At 40.0% G+C, this 22696-nt stretch overlaps 1 protein-coding gene across 8 annotated transcripts in view; it reads right to left on the reverse strand.

The window, feature by feature from the left end:
• Positions 1-57: 57 nt before the first annotated feature.
• The window catches only part of LOC117236736 (CREB-regulated transcription coactivator 1), a 64549-nt gene continuing 41910 nt past the window's right edge, over positions 58-22696 (reverse strand). The window contains exons 4-14 of one of the 8 annotated variants that reach the window (XM_033499931.1): positions 20001-20106; positions 18980-19103; positions 17190-17282; positions 13710-13865; positions 13251-13358; positions 12829-12990; positions 11529-11534; positions 9162-9224; positions 7797-7871; positions 7333-7504; positions 58-7040 (exon numbers count right to left, since the gene is read on the reverse strand). In XM_033499931.1, the coding sequence (XP_033355822.1) occupies positions 6823-7040; positions 7333-7504; positions 7797-7871; positions 9162-9224; positions 11529-11534; positions 12829-12990; positions 13251-13358; positions 13710-13865; positions 17190-17282; positions 18980-19103; positions 20001-20106 (1283 nt within the window). In that variant the 3' untranslated portion in view covers positions 58-6822. Of the gene's footprint in view, positions 7041-7332; positions 7505-7796; positions 7872-9161; positions 9225-11528; positions 11535-12828; positions 12991-13250; positions 13359-13709; positions 13866-15440; positions 15489-17189; positions 17283-18979; positions 19104-20000; positions 20107-22696 lie in introns of all 8 variants that reach the window. The other 7 variants (XM_033499939.1, XM_033499935.1, XM_033499934.1 and 4 more) reach the window with 7 other exon arrangements.

A 22696-nucleotide genomic window follows, 5' to 3' on the forward strand; every position in this document is an offset into this window, starting at 1 on the left:
CACTAAAGGAAAAGAGAGAAAGAAAGACAGGTGCCTAGGCAAATACACAGATAAGCATTCGTAAGACGTTCAAGATTTAATAACAAAGATACGATTAAACACGAAGAAGACACATAGATCGTTAACCTTCTTTTTGTGCGCTTACATTACGGGGGAGACTTTTTGACTTTTAAACTTTCGGCAAACGAGTACCGACGTCTCCTACTTGTACCATCCATCTCTCCATATCACCGTTCTACTTTACAACAATATGAAACAATTATTTACACATCGACGGGCAGAAGGACCACGGTGTCGTGTGAGAAATCTTTCAATGCGTTTTATTCCTTTTTCCCTTTTTTCTGCTTTCTTTTCTTTTTGTTTCGTTTCGTTTCGTTTCGTACGTGCATCGCGCCGACGTGCGCCGTCTTTAAAATGCGCAGAGTTTTCTTTCAGCTAGCAATTCGAAAACGTACTGGAAAGTATCATCGAGATCGACATTTCACTACGAATGTTACTAGCTAGCGAGAAGTTCGATCTCGATTCGCTCGTTTCGCGTTCTTGGCCGCGTTCGCTCGATCGATCGCGATTAAATTCACGCGAATGATTTTTTGATATTTTGGTCTCGTGTTTCGCAGAAAAATCGCTATCGTAGGCTCTGCGAACTGTTGGAAAATAGACTTTGCAGAAAGGATTGGAAATAAAAATTCTATTAACCCTTTGACAGTGTAATGAGGAAATTTACCTTCAAATCTCCTTTTTCGCATTTCTGCGCCATTTTGCATATTAATTTACCAATTAATAATATCACTAAATTAACCAGTTACAGATTAGAGGCTGCACGCTTCGCTTTTACAAGTTTGTCATGTTATGTAAAATTGGTTAACCGAAAGATCTGCGATTTATGAAACTTATTTGTAAAGCCTCGTTTGTCCTATCGCCAAACTTGTTACTGTTACTCGAGAGAAATATGTAAGACAATTTACATATTGTTTTATCCAGGTATATTAAAACAACAAATGTCTCGAAGAAGCCCACCAAGTAAACCAGAAATGTAAAAAACCGTCCACGGTTTAAGGCGGAAGTTTTCTATAACTAATATAAGGTCTAGGTGAAAGAATAATAAAAAGAAATACTAAATAAATCCATGAAGTTCCCTTTCGTAACCGTCACGTTAAAAAACAGGAATTCAACGATGTGAATTAATAAAAAAAAAGTTGTAAATAAAATGTTGCGTTAACGCAACATTCGCCTTTTTGCGGTCTAATTTACAGCGCTATATTTAACGATTTGCCTGAATCTCTCTCGAGCTACACCGTTAAAGGGTTGATGGAGCATCGCAGAGAAAGCGTGCTAACTTTCCATCGCCAAAAACGATTGGTTCGCGCGAGTTTAAACGCGATACCGAGCGCGCATCGCGCTCAAGCCTCCTTCGTCGCGTCTCTGGTCGCAGACTGACTTCGTGAATTGGTCGTGCGAGAGCGTGTACAGCGCGCTGCCGATCTTTAGTTAGATAGATTAAAGACGAACATCAGTCTGACAAAAAAGGCTCGTTGGTGAAACGTTTCAGGCACCGATCGTTACAAAAGTCGTCGCGCCGTCATCCAGTCCTTTCTCGATCCTGTTTCGTCGCGGGGCGAAAAGCCGTGGTCAAGCTCGCGTTGATTTCCGAACGCGATATAATTGATAAATCTCAAGCCAGGAAAATTGACGTTTCTTCTTTTTGTTGCAAGCGTTTTGGAAGGTCGGCGTGGGTCGCGTGATAATTTCGCGGTAGGCGCGCAGTCGAGCAAGGACTAAAACGAGCGCAAATGGTGAAAATCCGAGCGTGAAAACGTTATAGTAGGTGAGCGTAAGAAGGCGACGCGGTTGAAGACGAGACGAGGCGAAAAAATCGTGGCTAATCTTGTTATAAGATAAGAAACCGGATCGTTCTGTGCGGTGGATGTTTTTGTTCCGACGGATGCTCTGCTTGGTACTTAGTGCATGTCGATATTGAGACTTTCTTTTTATTTAAAAAAATCGATGTCTGAGAAATGGTGTTCACAATAATTATGGTACAACAACGTAACGGCATTACAGACTTAAATATGCGTTATATATATACACATATATATTATAATATGTATGTATATATATAAACATATACGTACACGTATATATGTATATATATGCGTAATATTTATAATAATATAGGTAATTCTCTTTACCACGATAACATGGCTATATACAAATATTACAATGTTTCCTTCCTTCCGTTTCTCTTTCCTAAAATCCTCGCATGCGCGCGTTCGATGCGACGATCGATCAGAGGTCGAGACGTTTCCCTACATCCGCTGTGTGCATTTCTCTCCTGTTGTTTCTCGTCGTCTTGTCAACCTTTTTAAACGCACGGGTCGCGACGAAAACGTATCCTCGTTTCGGTTTCGGCGCGCTTGTCACGCAGACACCAGATCTCCGTTTCTTACGACGATAAATCAACGTGTTCATCCTTTTAACCGTTCTCTTTCTCTTAGCGCAGAAACAGCGTGCGTGTATACGTATGTCTATGAGAGAGAGGGGAGGAGGGCAGGGTGGGTGTCTGTGTGTGTGTGTGTGTGCGCGCGTGTGGTGTGTGGGCGGAAGAGAAACAGTTGGAAAAGGAGAAAGAGAGCAAGGAGTGCGATCGTGGTATATTTTACGCGTATTCTTTTTCATTCGTACGCGTATGTACGTTGAGAGAAGAAAGTGGAGAAGAAGGATTAAAGCAAAGGAGGAAAAGAGAAAATGCCCTGAAATATCACGCAGGTCTCTGTTAAATATCAACAAACAAAATAATTCCACGCGTCGTCGAGCGTTAACTGCTCCTCGAAACCGGAAATTTTCATTCGATCGCTGCATTTGTCTAGCTATCTAGATTCATAGACTATGGAAATTCTCAACGAAATAAGATTCAGCGTGAGTCGAGTCGCCGGCCATTCACGAATTTCCCGATACCGAGATTTTGTTACGTGAATTCGTTGATTTCTTCAAGTACGATACGACATCCTTCAGGACTCGACGCACACCGCAACAATTCCACCAAATGTATCCGTTACGTTCGCTTTCTTTCTTATATCGGCGCATATCCCTCGACCTTTCGGTATCGGACCTTGATCTTATCGATAACGAGCTGTTTACTGCGATCATGTTGACAATTTGACTCGCTAGTACGACGTTGTGGCGAGTCGAAGCGGAACTCGCGCGAATCGTTGATCGCTCGCTTTAGGTACTGCGACTTAGAAAAACTAAAGAGTCGCGTACGGTGGAAAAGAGTGCGCGTCGTAGATCGTTCGACCTAGGCGGCACCAAAATTGACGTGGTTGACTCGGATCTAGGGTGGTTTGTACAGGTGTTCGGACGATCGTCGGGGATCGTTACGTTGCTCGTTTACGTTGTACGTTCCCACCAATCGATCAGAACGATCTTACAATCTATAAAATGGGGCGACAAATATCTACGCGCTTTGGCACCATCTCGCGGAAACGAGACTTTCTCGTGGCAAAAGTGAACGAATCGAAGGGAAGTTCCTCCCTTTCTTTCTATCTTTATCGATCGTTCACCTGCACCAGGTTACAAATTGCAACAGGTTTTTTTTAAATACACAACATTTCCCTTACGACTCGTGTAAGCTGATTCCTTTGATCGCCCTTGAACTTTCAGCTACGATGTAGCAAAAATCGTTGCTAAGCGCGAAACTCTTACGCACAGGTTTACGATACTAATTTTTAATTTCTACGCGCTTTCCTACGAATCGGGTTTTTCGTTATCGTTGAATAAAATTTTATCAAAATTTCCAAGGGTACAAATTCTCATCGTTTAATCGCAACCCTCGAAAACTATGATCAAAAGAGTGAAATTTTATCCCTCGAGTATATTTTAACATTATCGTTTCATAGTAACGCAACGAGCAACGTTATTTGTAATTATCAGTAACATAGCTATCTCAATACTGAAGATAATATTGAATTACGGTGTTGAACATATTCGCTCGATATCGAACGTGACAATAATAAAAACCATGTTTGTTGTGTTTAACGTTATTGATTTCTAAACTATGTATTGCGCTGGAATTTCAGCCATTCCAGTCATTTCAGACGTTCTTTTATAATCATAGTTTTCAAGGGTTAACTTAGATATGCCAATCAAGCTTGCAAAACGGCGACTGCAATGTATTTTTATTACATTTCGCGATTTTTACAATATTACCCGAAAACGTTTAGAATGGGTAAATCCATTTATAAAAAGTAGCCAAGAATAGTACAAAAATGTATTCATCGTATTCGATTTAAGCTTCAAACGAAGAGAAAATGTGACTAATTTAAAAAGATGCTACGAAAAGAATTCAGCCGTATCTGGATTAATTTCTACAATGTTAAAGAATTCGTTCGCGAAGCGGAAGTTCATCCATCAAAGACCCTATAATTACGTTATTCCACGACGTATTTTGAAGTTCACGATTAATACACGAGTCACACGAACAGGTGCGAATAAATATGTTATTTATCGGGACCGCAGAATAGACGATGAAGATTAATCGATGATATCGAGACTAAGGATATCTGCGTTAATAACTAACCATCGCTCGAAATCGACCACGACCATTCATTCAATGATTTGTAATGTTGTTTACGAGGATATCACGTCCGATCGATGCACAAGCCTGTCGCCAGTTTCGCGTGTTGCTGATTAACTTGGAAACGATCGGATGTTGTGCTTAGGCACGATAACAGGCAGTATACTCGGTACAGTACAGGGACTGTATAGCGAGAACCGGTACAGAACCTGAAACAACGGCGACACAGCGTGGATCGGGAGCGTTGCGTGGAAATAAAGCCGGCCGTAAACTCTGGAAAATTGTCAACAAGCGTTAGAGTAACTTTCTGCGAAATTCAATTTCAATAGAACTCTATTAAAAAGTTTCGACAAACGTGTCAGGCTTTCGATCACGCGCCATTCGTTCGCGCTCGAGCGAGCGTCTCGACCGATCAACCTCTCCGTTTGCCTCGAATAAACGAATTACTCGACCGATTTCTAGTATGGTCGTAGCGCCGCGAGCGTACGAATCGATTCGATAGGTGCGAACGCGGCCTCCGCTAGAGCCAATATCTTTATCGTGCGCTCCTCCTTTTTGTACTTGAACGGCTATAAAGCGGTCGCTGTAAAGTGTTCGTTTTCATCTTCGCTCTCTTTTTTTACATTTTTATCGTTATTTAACACGTACGACGAATGTTTAACAATATACAATTATACGATATAATGCGTGATTGAATAAAATTCTAAGGTACAAAACATCTGAGTGATTCGAATAGTTTGCGGATAGTCCTGTTAACACTTTCGAATGTGTCGTAGTCTAAGTTTTGCTGCGTGGACGCGCTTTTCGTTTTCGTTCGGTCGTTCCTCTTGCACGCTTATATAATCAAAGAGCGAATGACGCTCGAAAAAGGTCGATTATCACTACGTACACTGTATACAGATATAAGCGTCGTTTTATTTTTTTTATTTTCTCAATTATTATAGTAGTCGAATAAGTCTAACGCGACAAGCGCGGCCGCTGGCATCCAATTTAAATATTTTACGTGTATACAAAGTACAGCGTATTACTTTCAAAAAACAATTGACGACCGCCGAAGGTACACTCGTCTCTGCGGTTTTATTTCCTTCTTCCTACCTTTTGTTCGTTTCTCTCTTTGCTTCTCTTCTCTTCTCTTCTCTTCTTTCTCATTTCCATTCTTTTGTAGTAATTACCTTTACTTTTCTCTTCGTTTAACGTCTACCGCGCGAAGCGACACTGCGAACGAAGAAAATGATATAGAATCGAATTGAACTCGCTAAGTTCGAATTCGAACGTACAAAGTGGAAACCAACGAATCGTCTTTGTTCAACGATTCGGCGAAATCGATCGGTTAGCGGTTCAGGAAAGGAAACTCGAAATGTAGGTGAACGCTGAATCGAGCGCGAGTGCACAACGAAGGAAAGGATAGAGAGTAAAGTGTTCAAATGCTCGATCGTTTTCGGCGAGATATCACCGAGGGGTGTCTCCCTCCTCTCTCCACTGTCTATGTCTTTATGCGTTTCACATGCTTGATAGCTTCTTCCCCGTTAAGTACTCCCCGTACGTCGATGAGGAGCATAACCAACCCATATTCTGTATTTTTTTTTTCTTATTTTTCTTTTTTCTTTTATCATTTTCGCTAAACGTTAATTTTCACCTAAACAGTAGTATCTTTCTTTTTTACCTTACTAGGATCGTATATGATAAAAGCATGTATAAATCAGTAGACATTTTGTTTTGTGCTTCTTAGAGATCATACATGATACAATGTACAAAGTAGTATAAAATAAAAAAAGGATTAATAAAGATTTGTATTACTTAATCCTCAATTAACGGTTTATCACGAACGGGACATCAGTGTCGCTTGGTCGATTCCAACGCGAACACGTTTTCTGGCCGATTGTTCGCCTTCGTGACGTACGATCGTAATTTCTCGTTGCTTTCGTCTTCGATATTACAGCATTTTCGACGGAGAAAGATCGAACGAATCGCATAATTAATTCGTTGATCGCGTTCCCACCGATTATTTTTAATCGATCTACGATGTTCTCGTTTTCCTTTTTTCCGACGTCGATGACGAAGATATGGCGGTGGTAGCGATTGCTCCGTTCGTAGAAATACGATTTCCCGTTGGAAGCGCATCGACGGCCGCGAACAAGACTCGTCCCATTTGTCAAAGTGTCCCAAGAATAAATCGCGACACCAGGACAGATAAATCTTCCTACGTAATATAGTCAGCGCATAATCGAAAATGAGTAAAATGTCTCGCCTTAAAGTCGATCCCGCCTAAAATGGGCTTCGGCGCTGGGATCGGATATAACCATCGTCGGGTCGGTGAGCATTTGTAGACCATCCATGTCGATGGGATCGAGACCCTGTCTCAAAGCGTCGTCCGATGGAAAAAGATCTGGGTCGAAGTCGCCCATCATCGCCGTCCCGAGATCTTTTACGAATTCTGGATTCGTAAGGTCGTCTGCCCCGGAGAAGTCTGCGAAAGAAGAATCGTTCAGGTCCTCGATAATCGCATTTTAGTTGTTTCTTAAGGTACCTTAGTATTAAATAAAAAATTATTGCTCAAATAATGAGAGAGATTGTCGGCGACAAAAAGCCGATTACCAGGCTATCGGTCGGTAAAGTGTTAAGAATACATTTAAGAAATTGTTTAGACAGAAAAATATGATTAAATCGAAAATGAGCGAATAATCTTGGTTGATATACGTAACAGAAGAAAAAGACAACACGTATTTCTTGACGTAAGTAAAAATTTTACAAGAACACACCAGTGAGAATGATCGTTGGGGTGTTCGGTGTCTGAGGCGTGAGTTGCTGGGTGGTGGTGCTGTTGTTGCTAGTAGTGGTCGTTGTGTTAGGTTGATACGGCATTTGAGGACTCGTGCTGAAGTACCCGGCATCTGCGCTGCCCAACTCACCTCCCACATTCATCGTGTCGTTCTGCAAATCAATGCCAAACCGAATTGTACTCCGTCGAGCATTCGAAATCCTACTATTTTACCATTAAATCCACTCGGTACAGCGAGCACGTCAATTATAGTTTAACGGATTCTCGCAGCGTCTGTTCGTTTACCTGCGAGACACGTCGGTACTCTACTAAATCAATTAACGCGGTTCGAACGCGACGAGGTTGTCATGCGAACGTAAATAAACGTTGCCGAAGAAGAAACGCGTGGAATTTACGATCTTTGAAAAATTCGTCCGTTCGGCAATGTTGAAGAATCCTGCTCACCTGTGTGTAATTCGTGGTGTGATTCGGCGAACCGATATACGTTCCAATCATGTTGGTCGGCACGGGCGTGTCCATCTGAAGCGAAAAACACAAAATAAAAACGAGTGAATCTCTATGTTCGTAACGATATATCGTCGATGTAAATTCTTCCGGTGAATCGAACAGAGGGATTGGAAGAAAGAGAAAGAGAAAGAGAGAGACAGAGACAGAGAGAAAGAAATAAAGGGAGGATGGAAGCGGAAGAGCTGATACGTGGACGCTAGATCCGCTCGATCGTCGTGTATTAATTACATCGGCATGTACTGCGTACTTCCCGTAGTCGATCAGCTCGAGGGTGATTCCATGCGAGGACGAAGCGAAGAAGAAGGGTAGGGTGCGGCCGAACGACGAGGACAGGCTGAGAGAAGGAAGGGCGCGGGAGCAAGAAAACACAAGAGAAAAACGAAAGGCGGATCGGCGGATCGAATTGTAAGCGCTTTTATTCGCCACGTGGATACGTTCATTCTTTAGTGGAATTGGTCGTTACCGTTCCTCCGTTTCTAGCCTGTATTCGTTGACGTATAATGACTTTACCAGCTTTTAATCACTCTCGATGAAAATTCCGACGGATATTCCTTCAGAGATAACGGAACGTTCGATACTCGCGAAAAAATGCTGCAATTTGTTCGTTTCCTTCTTCTCTTTCCTTTGTTCATAGAAATTGGCGTTCGATTTTTTCTTCGCCGAACGTTACGGTACGTCAGAACGACTTGCGTTAAAACGAATATACGAAACTTACATGATAAAATTACCATCCTGATAACACGGCGATTTCGTTGGGGTATCGCGGGCCGAGCAAATGGACCTCGTGCGCCACGCGAGTCGAACCGAGGAATTTTTGCGTTGGTACGTCTTATTCGTCTTTTAGAACCTCGGTATATCCAGCGTAAAGCGTGCGGTAAACCATCACGACGTCGTTTCGTAAATTTTACCACGGGACCCGGTGCTATGGCGGCGTTCAACGACAAGGTCGCCAGATAAAGCGGAAGTATAGGAACGTAAACGCTTCAACGATCGGTTCTTATTAAATCGTAGTACCGCCTGGTGCGTTTCTTTGCCTCCAGAACGGCCAATTATCGCGCCAACGACCACATCGTGATAACACCGTGAGTTTCTTTTAACGCGACCGTAGACATCGATCAATCGTTGGCTGCTTGAAAAGAAGAAGAAAAAAAAGAAAGAAAAAAAAAGAAAGATAACGAAGTAGGAGAACGGATGACGGCACGTAGAACGCGAAAGTTGCGAGAAGAAAGTGGAAGCTCGTCGTATCGAGGGGTTGTGAGAAAAGGATCAAGTTCATATAGTTTGTCAAGGGCGTTATTTCACCTCTATCTGCGGGTTCCAGGTGCAACCAAGTTCCATGAGCTGCTGCGCGAATTTCGGCCAATCCTGACGGATGCGGGCAACAGATAAACATCAAGGCTTAACATTTCAATCGTATTCGCAGAACGAGGCAGTTAAAAAAGAGGAGTATTTTCTGTTCTTTTTCTTTCTTATGCGAGGGTGAAGAATTAACCATCGAAATGTAAACTGTGGAGGCTGGTGGTGGCCAGGTTCATTGAGATTCGCGCTGAAAGATCGCTAATATGTGTATCATGTTCCTATTTTGAACAAATTATTGCTTCTCGCATATGATTTATACATACTCGTGTATCCGATATCTTCGAACAAATAACAGGAAAATTATTGGCAATAAAGTATCGAATAACAGGATTGCGATGATACTCTAAATAGAAGAAGTAAATATCAAGGTGTAATACATGAATGTGTGAAGTCTAACGATTCGCGTTTCTAATCGATAAAAAGGTTCTTTCGTTCTCTGAGAGATTCAAACATAGATCGTTAGACCGCGGATTTTTCCCCAAACATAACCGAAATCAGAAAGAAACAGATGCCAAGTAACAATTGAATATTCTAGCGAGTAATTTACTTTAGATATTTTGTATTTATATATCGTATGTATTCTACATACAAACGCATGAATATCCGCAGTCTACTAATCACGTAAATGCTTGTGTATATGTTTAGGTAAAAACTAGAAACGTAATCGATCAATTTGTCTTCCGAGAGGCTCGTGTAGTACATTGTTTATCGATCTCTTGCTAGGATAATTATTTCATTTCGTAACTGATACAAACAATTTTGTCATTATGCGCGCTGACACCTTAAATTCGTCGGATATCCAGTAACCCGGCTGCAGGAATGCGAGGGGAAAAGAGATCGTGTCTCTCTAATACGAGCTGGTGCAGTCGTTCGAAAAAAAGAAGCGCGTGTTCGAAATGATGCACCGTAGAATCGCTGCGTCTATCGATCGGGCGCAATGAAAAATTATGTACTTCGCTACGAACGGCAACGAAAACGCTGGTTCGCGGCAAAGGAAAATTACGGACGCATGCAGAAAACCAAGTGGAAAGTAATTTCAAGCTTTTAGGGCGACGTAGTTCTTCCAGCTTGCGCGATTTTGCCAAACCGTGGAAGAATCCCAACGACGAAGAATTCGAAGCGAACAAAGCGAACCGTACTTGCAACAGAGAGATCGTTAATCGCTCGTCGATACGAGCGATGATTAACAATGCACGCGATAACGACACAGGCGGCTCATGGATTATTAACTCGCATAATTTCTGACCTTTTTAATCGCCGGAACGCTCGACCAAAACGAGCGACATACCAAAAGCGTGAATGACGGAGAAATTCGTGGTAACACGTGCACGTGGAATAATTCATATCGTCTAGGTTTGTGAAGGTCAGCCATCGTGGGGGAACACGTCGAAAAATTATGCACGGATATCCATGAGCCACGATCGAGGGGAAATCGTGATCTTCGGGCAACGAAGAGGCCGGTATCCATTTGTTGTCTATTTTTGTCTCGCACCATGATTGCATACCATTCAATAATACGCCACAATGCTAATAATAACGTATACTTAATAGGGTGGAACGGAAAAAATAAAAATTATGTGACTATAATTTAATAATGAAAAAAACTTGCCTTTGCTTTTTCGGACGAGGTATGCAAAAGTCCATCTATATCAAATGAATTTTCGAGATCCCGTAAGGGTTATTTTTGGGACAAACAAACAGTTTAAAATAAATAGATTTCGCTAAAAAAATTTCGTGCTCGATATTCCAATTATTTACAACGTTCCACGTTTAACCATCATCGTCGTTCTTGCTTTTTATTATATTGCTAATTATTATACTTTTCTATTTATTCCTATATGATCAAGATTATAAACGATCGGCAGGTTCTTTATGTTAAATTATATTTATAAGCGTTGGGCTTAATTCTGTATCAAATTACGATAGGCAAAGATTTAACGCTCGTTCGACGCGATACAGGAATATACAACAAATGGCCAACTACCTAAAGGCAACACAGAAAAACAAACGCATTCAGAAAGAATGAGAACCGTAACGCAGTAAATCATAGGAGCAATTAAGCGCCAAGAACATGTTGAAATTGCGTTCATCGCGAGCGAACCTAAAATTCATCGCAATCAGACACGCGCTCGACAAATAAAGAGAAAAGTGTCGACGAACGTCGACAAGACGTTGCGTATCATGCAGATCGAGACCGTAGGTGGCGTCTACATGGATCGCTTCTACGTAAAGGATCGTCGAAAATCATACATACTCAGCGGCATTCCCAAAATCTTACGCAAACGAAACGATAACTGTTCGCGTACTTACCACTCCCTTCCGTATGCACAAACAAACAATTACGATCCAATTAAAACGTAGTTGTTGTCGAGTCCGCGTGATCTACGTTACAGAGATGCAAAGTTGCGCGTCTCTCGAACGAATCGTCAGAAGTTTCCGTGAAAGAATTATTCGATGGATAAGATGTACTTTGGTAGGAATTTTTCGATCGAAACAATGCGCCTCGTATGGAAAACTAGCGACCAAAGAAAAGCGGAAAAGCGACGCAACACGGGATGAAGTAAACGGGATCCTTGTCCATGTTTATCCTTTCTTTCTCTTTTTTTTTTTTTTCTTGAAAGAATACTTCTGTGTGTCTTTAGTCTCTGACCGATACATTTGAATCTTCTTAAACAAAATGTTGCTCGTATTGCGCGATTACTATAAGCGTATCCGCAATTCTGTCGTAGAAGGTACCTGATTAAACGACGAAGGCGTGGAACCGTGACGAGAGTTATTTCCGTAGAACCGTGTAATTTTCGTTTAACCATAAATTAGGACGTACACAGTAGCTTACAAAAGTGTTCGAACGCTCGTAGAAATCTTTTACGAATACATATAACACGTGTGTCTTTTAATTTCTATATACATTTTCAGATTGGTTTCAAACTTTAGCAATACGATCATAACGATCGTGTCTCGTTACGGTGCTGATTGTATTTCAAAATGTTTTACGCAACACGTACAATTACATGCGTAAGTGTCTTTTAAGCGTTGAAATACTTTTATCAGCCACTGTAGATCATTTATCATAATCTCGATTCCGAGTACTAAAAGACGCTACTATCTAAAAAAAAAAAAAAAAAAAAAAAAAAAGAAAAAATCAATCGTCGTTTTCGCTACAATTATAAATTAAAATCAATTATAGTGGAAAGTAGCACGAGTCGAACGTGAAGCATGCGTGCTCCACTGCTGTACGATGTTAAATAAAATGTCTCAACCGCAGTGCTATCGATTTAGCTTCCGCGTTACGAGCAATAAAACAACACCGGTGAAGCGTTGTTCACGGCCGAAACGCAACGTGATGTCGATAGCGCTACTCTTGGTAATAAGCGAGATATTCGAAGATCCCTTGAGCGATGCTCCGAATCCTGTAAAATCGAACGAACGATCGGGACGATTCGTCGAGTCGTTTCCAAAGATACTTTCTCACCAAGACAACGTGAAATTGTCTGAAAGATTTAAACCTGAGGCATCGCGTTGGATCGTTGTGAAAGGAAGAGAACACGAGACGGTGGCTGAATACGAAAACCACGATACTCCACGATAAGAACGGACTCCTTTTACTAACCATCGTGAACTGCTCGAAGTCCTGCTGAAGCGCCGCTGCCTGTGCCTGGTTCAGGAAGTAATTGTTTTGGTCGATGTTCTCTGACGTTAAGTTCGGTGGACCTGGATGACCCGTGGGACTAGGAGGCGCCGATGGATTATTACTGTAACTCAATGGGCTGCCCTGCGATCGATCACAGATTACACCAGTTATTTACACTCCTGTTATTTTTATTATTCCATTATTACTTCTTTTATTATTCGATCGAATTCTATGTACTTTTTGCATTTTACCTATCGTATACTGTATATAACATACTCGTAACTATAAAATAATAACTAAAAGGAATATTGAATCTTTGCAAAATTATATTTCCGCTATTTAATTTCCGTTATTTATTTTTCCATTATTGGTCCATAAACACTTATTATAAAAATACTTACTTGAATCGTTAGTCCGGGTGACGATTGAGGCGACGGCCTATTCACCTGCTGCGAGGATCTGTACGAGCCTAAGGAGTTGAGCTGCGGTTGCTGTGTCTGCGACGACTTCTAAGAACAGCCACAAGAAGAACCATTATATCAATAAATTCTCTTTTTCCTTGTCACACGTCGTATACTCCGTCGTCCTCTGCCCTTGGCAAAATACGCGACTAAAAACCAATTAACCTTCGTGGCGGTCTAAATCATTCGATCCGACAGGATGCTCGGAAATAAAAAAGAAAAAAGAAAAACGACGCGGTCGACCTTTCGACTGCGAAAGAATTTCAAGCTACCATCCGATCGTTTTTTGCCTCGTTTCATAAGCTGGAAGCTTGCGAACGAGATCCTCGTAGGGTATAAATGTTTGAGGAATCGGACAGAGGAAAGGAGAAACGAACGCGAATAACGTGATATACTAACTGGACTTTGCGGTGGCACAGGACTGTGCGGTTGCTGATAAATGTAGTGACCAGTTGGACTGTGGGACGTCGCCGTCGGTGGCTGAGGCACCGGTTGTTGCGAATAACTCTGAAGATCCTGTTGCGAAGTACTTGTGCTGTTTTCTAGCGCCACACCCTGTTTCATAGGCACAGCTATTAACGATCGGTCGGCGGTTTCTTTTTTTCCTTCGCCTAGCCTCAGTCTGAATGGTTAGTAGCGGTAGCTATGCGAGGCTCGCGCGATCGATTTCTATGCCGATTGCGAACGTTCAAAGTCACGGGAAACGCGGTTTACCGACGACCGCGGTGCTCGTCTCTTTTCGTGGTACGGTAAAACCTCCATTATCCGAATTAATAGGGAGATACGTGATTGTTCGGCTGAAGGAATTTCCAGATGATAGAACGGTCTTGTAATTAGTTTTCTCCGTAATTATTATTCTACAGTTGTATATTGTTCTACATACGTCCTCGTTCTCCAACAAATCTTTTCATTTTCATAATATCGAATTTTCGTAATTATATGAAAATTCTATTAAACGATACGATACGTAAATTTAAGATACTTGGACCCAATTAGTCGATATATAAATACTGGAATAAGCACAATAGTACGCCAATGTTATTTGTAGGCACTGGATATTTCAGAAAGTATAATACAAGGATAATTACGAAGGATAATATGTAATATAAATGTAATATTTAGTTAACTATATTCGCGGATCGTATATCTTTTATTCTGCTGATAAATCAAATCGTAAGATTCTTAATGGCGTTGACCTGCGTTGAATTCAGTTGTGCCTTAAATCGTCTAAGGTCTCTGTCTAATGCAATAATACTTCGGATTGAGAAGGCTTCGTCGTCATTTTCATTGCAATTTTCCTCTTCGGATACTAAAGGTTCCATTGTATTTACACGAAACCGAAAAGGCCGAGATCGTCCGAGGGGCGGACGTTTTCTTCAATTTCCAATTTAATTACGAACCAGCGAGCTTTATCAGGTAAACGTTATTCATCCGCGACGGCCGAGCTTTTTCTTCCTAAGCGGACAATTAACGTCTATCCGGTCGAGTGACTCGACCGATAAAAGTTCCTCTTTTCCTCGGAGCCCTCGCGAATGCAAACAAGATTCACAAAGATATCGGATTCATTTAGCTGGCAAAGTTCTCCAGCTCCGATATGGAACTTCTAACCATCGTGCCAGCGCGAAATAACCTTTCCCCAGCTAAGAAACGGACCATGGAAACGAGTTCGAAACTCGACTACAAACATTTTCCATTTACGCGGTGGAAAAATTTCCGATCGAACGTTTACGCCTCCGACGATCTCAGTGAGAAATTCATCGATGAAATTCTACCCGCGTATTTTCGTCCGGAAAAAGCACAAGAGCTAATTCCCGATCGCGTGTCAACGATTCCACGAAACTTCTACTTTTAGCCAAACTTTTTCTACTTTGCAACGTTGACACGCGGTGTCACGAGATCACCGAATTCGTGTCCGAGGTTCGACTATCCGTGACTTTTCGCTGTATTTTACATGTGCGGTTCGACTATTGCCTCTGTTTCGTAAGCTACGGATACTATTAAGAAGCGGGACGATATTAAAAACGATAGAAAGAAAGAAAATGGGGAAAAACGAATCGAAGAACGAAAGGAGATTTGTAGTGAGACGCGCGGCGTTGTCGTAAGCGCAAGAACAAAAAAATTGCTACTAACCTTACACGTGTGAAGGAACCTAGAGTTAACAGGCACTGATAAATGGTTCTGCAAAATAACAAACACAAACAAACACTACAACAAAGGCAAAATAAAAATAAAATGAAATTAAAGGTGGCCGCTAAGCGTACAGGAGGCTGGTACTAATTCGCTCAAACGATCCGAGACCAAATTCAATCTTTTTCCTTTTTTTTTTTTACCGCGCAAAACCGTTTATCGTTAACGTTGATCGAATCGTTCGTTTTAAATGAAAAAGAGGGCATGCATCGAACGCTTATAATTCACTCGAAGCAATAATACAAAAGAGTAGTGGCAATTTAACAAATTTTGACCATTTCGTGGCAAACTACACGATCGCTGGATTAAAGAGAAAAGATATGTATATTATAAAATTACATTTTCGTAATTTCTTAGCGCATTTAGAACAACGAGGTACGCGTATCTCGCGAGAGAACTTACTCGTAGCGAAACTCACGACGCAACGACAGGCATTACGCTTCTTTCGCCACGGTGCATTAACGTTTTACGACCAGGATGTAGGATAAAATCGATATTCAACCGGGCTACGACTAATCTAGATAACGATTAACAAACCGTGGCCGTGATTGCTCCATCGGAGAACGATAATGGCACTTTATAGAAATTGTACGCGAGTGGAGAGCGGCATGCCATAATAGTTACGTACAAAGTAAAACACTTTAGCTGGCGATCTAAGTGTTTCATAACCGTCGGTGGCGATAAGTCTGCGTGGAAAAACGAAATCGCTAATCCGATCGTCGATTTCGTTCTTTCTCGTCGAGTCGTACGGAAATAGCGTTCGAACATCGCGCCATTACGTTTCGTTTTAATAACGACGATACGCTACTGTTTATCCGAAAGCTCTGTGACGTTGTACTCGTAACACAGCGATGGTTATCGAAGCACAGAAAAGCACAGAACATCTTTTTTCCATGCAACACTACGCATGTACCAGCCGTTACGTTCTGATTCCTACTAACTAGCTTTATAGAGACCAGGCATCTCTCTTTTAGGTTGTTGCATATGAAATGGCCGATTTCACGATTGCCATATCTGATTCGATATTTAACGACTAAAATTACTATTGAATAATATTTTCCAAATAAAGATTAATCAGAAATAACGAACATTAAACTTAAAATTAGTCACATTAAATTTATACGTTCTCATCTAATTTTTACATCTGACCTACTAACTTGTGATATTTGGAATTGTCAATTACAGGTCAACCACATTCTTCCAAACCGCTACGAATATAGACTCGTTCTAAATTCCACATTCAAGAAGCTCTAAATGGAAATCTAAGTGACAGTAAATAATTTCCAAAGCTGTCTCCTTTATATATAAAATCTTCTCCCTTCCTTTACAGTTCATTATTATCACTAGAAATCAGATATTTTTCAAAAAGCTATAAATATCTTAAAAATCTTGTCAAAAATTCGGCTATTTCATCTGCAAGTACCTAATATACTATACGCATAGTCGACGAGACCGCGTCTTTCTCTATGTTTCAAACCCGAAGTCAAATATTTACGGCATTTGTAATATCGAGTTTGATCAATCCAAAGCGAATTTCTCAATCAAAGTTACGAGAATAGAGAACAGTACTTTGATCGATCAAAGTGAACGGTGAAGAAAGACACAGCGCTGTCGACTATAGAGTTGGCAGGTGCAGCAACATTCTCTAAGAACCCGATACTGTGTACCGTACAGGATCGCGAGGATATTTACTTGGGCGCTGGTCTGATCCTGCGAAAAGGATAGCCTCCCAGCTTGGGGTAAGCTGGTCGGCGACAGATTTGTGGGACTGCTCGTTTCACGACTCTGGAATACACCAGCAGTACCACCATTTCAAAACAGATTCCTTTCTACCAAGGAAACGCTACCTAAGTCTTTTATGTTACTCGAACGTCACGCGACGCTACCTGATATGACACGGTCTGTAGTGGATATGTAAGAAAGAAAGAAAAGGGAACAAAATAAAAGTAGACGCGGTCAAACGGGTTGAGAACGTGTTGAAAATAGGGCAAAAAAAGATATATATATCGTAATCGCGCGCGATTATTCCGATATCGACACGTACACCGTTTCCGCGGACGCATTTTTGCACGAAGTTGATACGACATGGCGATACGATGAATTTCGAACTGAATACCACCTGTTATTTAAATTTGTCATGCCTCGTCCGGATTAGTCGGCTTACTTCACGTTAAATGATCTGACTAACGAGAAGGAGAATAGAAACTCGATAGTGATATTAGTTAGTTAATTGCAATTAGTAAGTTGGCTAATCCGAACAGAGCATCGTTTTCTTCGTTTTACAGTTTTATCGAGGAAAAGTCGTGTCTTGGATTAGAGAGACTAGCCTCTCAAGCTGATAGTTATGTAAATGCTATTTGCAGAAACTAATGGTTCAAGGGATAATTCAATTGGACGAATTTAGGAGATTCGGAGTAATTTCTTTATCCTTTTCAACTTTGATACCTTACGTATGTTTAAATCATAGTTGAACGAATTATCAAAAAACTGAATGATAAATGTATTTATTTTCGATCAAAGTGGATTTATAATGCCTTATTTCTCCTTCGCGAGAAGCTAGAAGAAACGTGTTTCTGTTAGAATTAGAATTTAGAATTTAGATAACTATAGAATTTATAGCTAGATAACTAGATAAAGAAAGAAAGTTTCGGCTATAGTACGAAGGAGACTCGTAGTGCTAAAGAGTCAAAGCCACATAAAATTACATGATCTTGTAGTATATTCGAAATAAATATGAAGAAAAGGGGACGTTTGAACTGTACACTGTACCCAGCCACTGGTAAATGTATGAACCCTTCGATCGATTTGTATAGATAACACGTGAAATATATGTGACGATAAATATTAATACCAGACGAACTATTAAAAGCAATAGTTTATATCTTATGCAATCAATTACATATAGATATTCTTCTTTATTCAAAACTTTATCAATGATATATTAAAATTAATTCGTGGAAATTTGAACGACTCCTTAATTTTATTGATGCAATTAATTTCTCTGTATTAATTTGAAAGGGCTTTGTCCAAAGGAAATGAAATCGAAGACAATGAGCTTTTAAAATAATAAAACTGCTCCGTAACGTTTAACGCTTACAAATGACAGTTCTTCTATCGTAAGTTATCTTTTAAAAATAAATTTCATATTACGATTCTCTAATAAAGTTCTCTAATGAAGTATAAAATCGTACTTGGTCTTCTTGTTTGCAATTTTCTAACTGAATTTAATTTTATCGGATAGAAACAAGCGCCCGCATATCTTACAGCGGTAGCGTACGACGAATCAGCTTAAGAGATTAGACCGACGAATACCAAAGACAGAAATTCCCCTTTATAATGAACACGATAAAATAAAATAAATAAATAAATAAAATAACGAAGGAAGATACGACTGTAATAAAAGGTGATTTACGAATGTACAGCCTCGTAAGGTTTAAGAAGAAACTGAGCCGCGTGAAGGACACGTAATTGGACGAACTTACGTTGCTGAATGGTGTACTGCTCGAGTGATCCTCTTGATCCGACGGGAAGTGGACCAGGTCGGGCAACGATCGCGTGTTGCCTATGGGAATTTGCTGTCCTGGTGGCTGAGAGCTCGGATCTATGCTGCAAGACAAATACGTGCTTCAATCAGAAATCGATGCATTTACGAGAGAGAAGCGCACGAGAATCTATAGTAACTGTCAGAGTCTCGAGGCGCCAGTCATTCTCGAAACGACTTCGACCAATGTCAATGTTGTCCAACTGTAATACGAAAGTGCAAAACTAGGAACTCAAATTCTACGAGATTAACTAGAATTTGTTGAATTAACTGGAATGTTTCGACTAGAGTAGAATATAATTATTTATCCGAAGAAATTATAACGTGTATACTCCCCTTAAACATTGGATAATATTAGAATAGCAAAATTCTACACGAACGAACTTATCACGTTTATCATCTGTTATCTTCGAACGTTAACATTAAACGGATAACTTTTCAAAAGCTAAGGAATTTATAATTTTTCTTACGGCCAACCATCGTCAAATGTTTCGCTAATTAACGCTTCGATGATCGATCGTTTAATCGATGTTTTAATAATCAAGCTTCTACTATACGATATTATTAGACAATCGTTTAGAAAGTAGATGATAGATAAGACGACTAATAAAATACAAAGATGAGAGTTAGACTTCGATCGCTTGTCGCGAACGCGCTAAAATTTAAGACTGTCCCGAGGACAGACCGGACGATCCCTATTCAAAATTATATAAACTCTGTGCACGAGCGCATTAGTATGTGCGATATAATGCGTCGTGAATACAATGAAACTTCGTACAATAGCCACGGCGTATAAATAATGCATATACTGGTGTGCAACAATAGACAGTGTACTTATCAAGAGGAGATATTCCACGAGATTCGTAAAATTTCAGCCGTCTTTTTCCTTGAGCCGGCTAATCGAAATCGATACGGGGTTGGTATCGCTGGTCGATACAGAGGGAGAGAAAAAGTTTCCTTACTTGCTTCCAGGCACTCGAGGTATTTCACAGGATGATCTTGGCCGTTCGATGAATCCGTAATGCAGGTCCCTGTTGTCGCTCCCGGACCCGGTTATGGTATGCTGATCTATATACAACGAATTATAAAATGTAAGATAAAAAGGTTAAAAGTAGCAACACGAAGGATCAAACGATAAGTAATTAATTCTAAATATTGTTAATTTTGTCGTGTTCAAGGCAATTTGTCGACTATTAACGCTTGAATTAGCGGTGGCTAAAAAACGTCCAGTTTGTAGCTTAAGAAATCGCAATGAAGGATACGGTAAACGAAAGTAAATCTAAAACATATATATGGTAGTAAAAAAACACCGCAATTGTGTAAAGCATAATTATAATTAACACGAGTAATGAATATGATGCACATTTTGATTAAAGAATACACGATGCAAGGATGAAAACATTCTTTAGAAAAAGATCACTGAAATTGTGAAAAACGCAGCATCGAATAATTCAAACATCCAAGAAAATTTCATTATATTAATAATTTAAATTGCCGAGAAAATTTCATTATATTAATAATTCAAATTGCCGAGAAAACTTCATTACGTTAATAGTTCAAATTTCCGTGAAAATTTTCATTGTATTAATAATTCAAATTTCCAAGAAAATAATAATAATAATAATAGTCCAAATTTCCTAGAATATTTAATTCATTTTCAAATAATAAAACAAATACATCAAATCTACAAGGTTTATAAAATTTATATAAAAAATTACGAATCGATGATTATGATAATTCTGGTAATTCTACAATTAATTCAATTGCAGCTTTTCGACGCTTATGCTTTAAAACGTGCCATAGTTGGAGGGTGATGCACACGATACGTAGTCCCAAGGCAGAGCGTCCGATTTCGTTGAAGCAACCTAACACCATGTAATGCTTGCTACTTGCTAACATTACTACGGGTATAACGTTTCAGTTCCGATCCCCTCGTGTCGCTGGTCGGTAACAGATTAAGAGGGAATCATCGAAGCCGCGTATATCCGACCGACCGGAATCGGAAAACCTGCCTCGGCCAATGACCCGTCTTTCTAAAGACCTGTTCGCAAATTCCAAATCTTTCGCAGGAAGCTCTTAATAGTTTTTCGTTTTTTATCGATACGGTGCCCCATTTTTCGCGAGTATATCACAGGGCAGAATATAGCGAGGTGCTGAATTAATTCATTAAACATTTGTAACGCTATGTTAAGAGTCGAGCTGAACATTGTATTTCGTTCTATTTTTACCTTTCTACTTTTGTCGTATAAAATAAAACGAGTATTTGCACGAAATAAAAATACAAAAAGGTCGCTTTTTATTTATACGTCAAACTACAGGAAATGTATTTTCAAATGGTATATTGCTGGGAAAAAGATAGAAGTAAAACTTTTCTACGTACAATTAATTGAATTCACACGTAGACCATCGTAGGAACGTGTATCGTACTCTGTTTTTAATAGTTCGCGCAATAAATAAAACGCCGACTTATCACTATCGATATTTCTGTCATAAAATGATTTGAATAAATCGAAAAACGAGAAAATGGTTTGTAATTTTCGTGTCAATATTCTATAAAAAAAAAACACACGCGTGCGCATTGACTTCGCATTAAAAATTTCTTCAGAGAATATAAATTTTTCAGAATCCAAACTGGTTTACTCCACTTCTACATAATAGGATTCGTAGATGCATAATTAATATACATCTAGAAGGACAATTATTTTCAAGAACGTAATTATCACAGGAAAATAGTCACACGTTATTCAAGTTTATTAATGTAACAGATAATTGACTAATACCATGCATGCTTGTGTAATATATATTGTATTAAATATCTTGTAATCTCTATAAATATTTCCAGATTTCTTTTAAACATTACCAATGCGATCACGATAATCATATCACGGTGCTAATCAAGTCTCAAGATATTTCATATTAACGCACATTAACGTATTCATGAAAAATGTCTGTAAACGTTCGGATACTTTCGTGAAGCTGTATATATCGACATCTGTCAGTGTCTACTGTATATAGGTAGCTTATATCTTATCGGAGTGACCTCTAAATCAAGGAAGACAATTAAACGCAGCAAAAGAGGATCCTGACAAATCCTTGTTCAGATAAGAAACCAGCTTGCAAGGCTTAAAATGCTTGATCTTCGTCGAAAATTTGCCAGGCAGCCACTCGAGGCCGAGTGGCGGACGTACAACGAGGTAACTAGGTAATATGATAATGAGGGAATTTCTGAGACTAGTGTCTTCGTGAAAATCACACCGAAACAAAAGTTGACGAGAAACGTCGGAGGGGAAACGTGGTGATAATTCTCGAAATAATACACGCCATCGGTGACACGTGTCGGCGGAATTATTTACGCGACAACCGAAAGCGTTTACTATGCGGAGCACAGTTGACTCGAGCGCGGGACACGCACTTTTTCAAACAGGGCGGATCCCAGAAACGACGCGAAAACTGACTTAATGGTTCGAAGATTACGTTCTAGATTAACCACGCTCTGCGTGAAACGTTCAATTCTATTTACGTCGTCGTTACTACGATTCTTTAAATGAAGGGTCGGGGAACGATAGCCAGGACAATTTCGAGAAAAAAATGAGCCTTAAAATGGTGAGCTTGGAGGGTTGTCGTGCAGGGTTTAGAAACGTGAATAAACGAGAATCTC

The sequence above is a fragment of the Bombus vosnesenskii genome, unplaced genomic scaffold (genome assembly GCF_011952255.1).
Source record: "Bombus vosnesenskii isolate JDL3184/JDL3185 unplaced genomic scaffold, Bvos_JDL3184-5_v1.1 scf7180000013352, whole genome shotgun sequence".
NCBI lineage: Eukaryota > Metazoa > Arthropoda > Insecta > Hymenoptera > Apidae > Bombus > Bombus vosnesenskii.